At 37.1% G+C, this 4,284-nt stretch overlaps 1 protein-coding gene across 1 annotated transcript; it reads left to right on the forward strand.

Moving 5' to 3' along the window:
* The first annotated feature begins 2,463 nt into the window (after window positions 1–2,463).
* LOC131438423 (small nuclear ribonucleoprotein Sm D1) lies at window positions 2,464–3,555 on the forward strand. Its single transcript, XM_058608437.1, has 3 exons — window positions 2,464–2,628; window positions 2,752–3,059; window positions 3,118–3,555. The coding sequence occupies exons 1-3, from the start codon at window positions 2,615–2,617 to the stop codon at window positions 3,180–3,182; spliced, it is 387 nt and encodes a 128-aa protein (XP_058464420.1). The 5' UTR covers window positions 2,464–2,614; the 3' UTR covers window positions 3,183–3,555.
* Window positions 3,556–4,284: the final 729 nt, after the last annotated feature.

Consider the following 4,284-nt stretch of genomic DNA (forward strand, 5'->3'; position numbering starts at 1 on the left):
TTGGTAAGCTTTCAAATTTTATTATCCAGGAATTGGTACGAAACCTAGCTGTTTGTATGGCAGGTTTGACTATGGAACTCTACATAAAATATGATTGCAATCTTTACTACCAATCTATTCGAAAACTTGACAAAGTTACCGACTAATTGTTTCCTGGTGAGAAATGAGAAAAGTGTGGTAGAACAGCCCAGGAATATGGCCAGTAGATCAACCAAAATTTTATCTGTCCATAAGGTAAATTCCGATCCTACCATGGTTCGAGTGACCGCGGTACAATGCCCGTTTCATTTCTATATCAATGAAAAAATAATAATTGCAGCAATCGCCATCGATAGGATATTTCGCTTGACATCCTGTTCCTGAATGCTCTGAATGTAAATGTATTAAAATACGGAGTATGACTCGCGAAACTTCTATACCGTTGTGAAGTTATTATACGAATACAAGAAGGAGTATGATATTAATTTGCAGAAATATATATATGACTTAAGAAAGACCTTATTATATCAACAATACTTCTTCACTAAGAATCTATCATAGTGAAGTTTACCTAAGTCGCCTTAATCGTTTTTGTTTTTCCTCTTATTTTTCTCGTACGAGATTTTAATATCAAATTTATTAATTTCGGGTTTTGTGATCTCAATGGCTGATTTCGGAAGGCATCAACATTTTTTTATATACATTTTCTGTTCAATCGATCCGCATTTTTCATTACTTGATCAAAATTTGCCAGTGGTACGAATCTCCTTGTGTTGATTTTTCTATCTTAAAGGCCGTTCACTGGTTTATCACTCACTTAGATTCTCCAGCATTTGTATTAGAGTCAGCGACAATCTCAGCAACATCTGGGGGCAAAACCTAAATAAATAAATACGTCTTAATTCATAATAAAAATGATCAGCAATTGCACATAATTTTGAAGCCTTTAAAAAATCGTTGGAACCGTTGTGAAATACTTATTACATATTGGTTGGTTTTGTTCTATTTACATTTTTCAGTTGAACAACAAACGTAACCAAGGATATGGTGACCGTTTTCTAAAAACAACAGTTTATCAACCTGGGTTGCCAGTTGCAAATATATTTCTAAGGATTTCATTTTGACATTACGAGTTACTGAGGGGTAGATAAATTTACGATACAGTTTTAACAGCGAGTGGCAGGTCGTGTCGTCGGTTCAACTCTTACAAAAATTCTTGCATCGATCGTACTACACATTCAGCAATTAAATAGACACAATATTATTGCATAACTTTTTGAAATTACCAGGTTATAGAAAATGAATTGATTTGTTATATCAGAATGGAATATCGATAATGAACTGGATTTTTAGGTTATGTCTGTAATATACAAGCGACTTTAAAAAATGCGTTCTATTGATTATGCCACAAATAACATACACACGTCGTAATTTCCACAGGAATATGCGATACCGTCGAAAATAAAAATGTTTTTATCAAATTACAACCTAGCGAATCTCAATTATTTCTGCTTCTGTTATTCCCATGTCGTTTAAATCACAAGTGAGTTAATCAACAAAAACTAACTTGTGATTTTAAACTACATTAATACAACATATTGACGTGATGGGAATACAGCACTCAAAATACTGGCAAATGCAGCGACATCGGCGAGTGTTCGCCAGGCTGCCAGGTTGTTTTAAACTAGGCCAAGTCCTTTCCGTGTACTTGGTTTATGTATCCGAGTCGCGATGGTAAATGGACAGGTTGCGATATTTTTCTATGTGTGAGTTTAGTTGTTAATTGATTTTTGAAAAAAAAACAAAAAGATATTGAGAAGAATCGAGCGTTTCAGGATCATCCGTCGAAACACGTCCAGTTGCTGGAACCGAGAATGAATACCTGATAACTTGGAGAAATTAAACTACATACCCGATATTAGCTCTGAAATAGAATTTTGAGCCACATTTCCTACCGATGTTTACTTGCGTGAATTCGGGCACCATATTTAATTTCGTAAGAAAATTACTAACACAGCCAGAACTGCCCTATCTCACCACCACCCGCACGACCTAACCTGGGCAGCCATGGGCACCAGACGGCTACCAAAATTGTTTCAGTGACGGCTGTCAAATCCAATTTGGCAAAACATAGTCGCCTGTATCTTAGTTAGCCGAGCGTTTTCATCTTTTCACCTTTGCTGAAAATGTCAGACTTACATCGGTATGACAAACGGCTGGTAGTCACGTCTACCTCAGAAATCCTGGTGGATACGGTTGTATCGTTTAAGGTGTATGTCTGGTAACGGCGAGGCATCCGAACACCAGAATGGCTGCCAGCCATGTTGTGCCCGCTGGCAGCCAAGCCAATGCGGGCAGTGCTAATTCTACATCGTGAGTCCGAGTCCTTTGAATATCTAAATTGCCTTTTTCTCAGTGTTGATAAGTTCCAATGAACAACCGGTGTGATTAATATCGGTGTAACAGCAAATGTCAAAATGCGACGTTCGTCAAACGCTTCAGGAAAACTGTGTTTGTATATAGCGGAGTAAGCAAAGGTTTCATCAAGAAAAGTAATATATTTGCTTGCATATTGTCTTTATTTCTCAAAAAAAGAATTGCTATCAGTTTGTTCTGAGTGATCTATCCCGTCACAATGAAATTAGTAAGGTAATGTGATAACCAGATTATTTGTTTTTGGAATATAGAATAAAAGACGCTTCAGAATTAGCTTCTAACCTCAAAACCAAAGGCTTGGTCGATCGTTTACCGGTTCCACTTTTCACCTTTTAGATTTCTTATGAAATTAAGTCACGAGACGGTAACAATCGAGCTGAAAAATGGTACCCAGGTTCACGGAACGATTACCGGTGTTGATGTGGCGATGAACACTCATCTCAAGGCAGTCAAAATGACAATAAAAAATCGCGATCCAGTTCAGCTTGATTCACTCAGTATTAGAGGAAACAATATTCGCTACTATATTCTGCCAGACAGTTTGCCACTAGAGACTCTATTGATTGACGATGCCCCCAAGACCAGGGCTAAGAAACGAGAAGCGAACCGTGGCGGACAGCGTGGACGAGGCAGAGGAACTCGAGGCTAGTTTTTGGATTTTTCTTATAAAAACAATCTATAGGTTTTTTTTTTATTTTTCAGGAGGTGGACGTGGTGGCGGTCCCCGAGGAGGACGTGGTGGTCCTCGAGGTCGTGGAAGACGTTAAATGGGCGAAATACTTGTGTATCTTCTGCACGATTGGGCGTTGCTACATTTCATTTTCTCAACTCTAGGCTTAAATATTTCACGAACAGGCGGATTGGAATTTTGCTGTCGCATTACTTGGATCCGGAATAAATATGAACTATAAACCAGGTGGTATAAAAAAAATTGTTTATTTTGTACATTATATGAAAGAAATTTATACGCCATTCAGAAGTACGTAGATTCCATAAACTAGGAAGCACACAAAAAATAAACAAGCCGCGATTGCGTATGATTTTGAATTTTCCTTGTGCAATTGATATAGCATTTCTTCGTTTGTTTGCAGTAATTTTTTGATTTCGCTTATTTCTAATCTCACCGTTTCCCGGCGTTCTTCCGGTATTTCTGGGTCGTCTAACTGTCGTTCCATTTTACGAATTCGTTCCCGAAGATTTGATATCGTGTCATTCGAATTTTCGATCTGAATGTAAGAGGAAAGCAAATCTAGTCTGTGATTTTATGTTACTGCGTGTACTTGCCTGCCGCTGGATAGCACATGGTCTAGACATATTCTTGGATAATGGCATTAACTGATTAAAATAATATGTCCAGATTACTCTCACTTTGTTATTAACATTAGTTACAGACATATTGAAGCTAATGTTGTTTTCATGCCGGTAAAGAAGACTGATGATTACCCTGTAGATGAAATTATTCAGCTTCATATACCTATACACTCAAATAAAAATTCACGTTCGGTTTACTTGAAACTTCACGTAAAATGTCAAATTGAATATTTTACGAGACGCAAATAAATGTTATGCGAAGATCCCCTAAAATGAATAAAATCATCACAAGGTTTACGTGAATTGACCAAACATCAAATAATTTCCGGTGAGAAAACTTCGATTTTGAAAATGGTGGGTCCTTAGAGTGTAAGTAGTTGCGAGATTTTTTTCAAGTTACAATTTTTCAACACAAAACAAAAAAAATTGCGATTATATTTAAAATTAATCACACACACGCACACACACACACACACGAACACGAACACATACTTTTGAATGAATACGAATTAACGATTCTCGTTGTCACTTGAATGAATTCGAAAGCTTCCTCAAACA

Source organism: Malaya genurostris, chromosome 3, assembly GCF_030247185.1.
Source record: "Malaya genurostris strain Urasoe2022 chromosome 3, Malgen_1.1, whole genome shotgun sequence".
Taxonomy (NCBI): domain Eukaryota; kingdom Metazoa; phylum Arthropoda; class Insecta; order Diptera; family Culicidae; genus Malaya; species Malaya genurostris.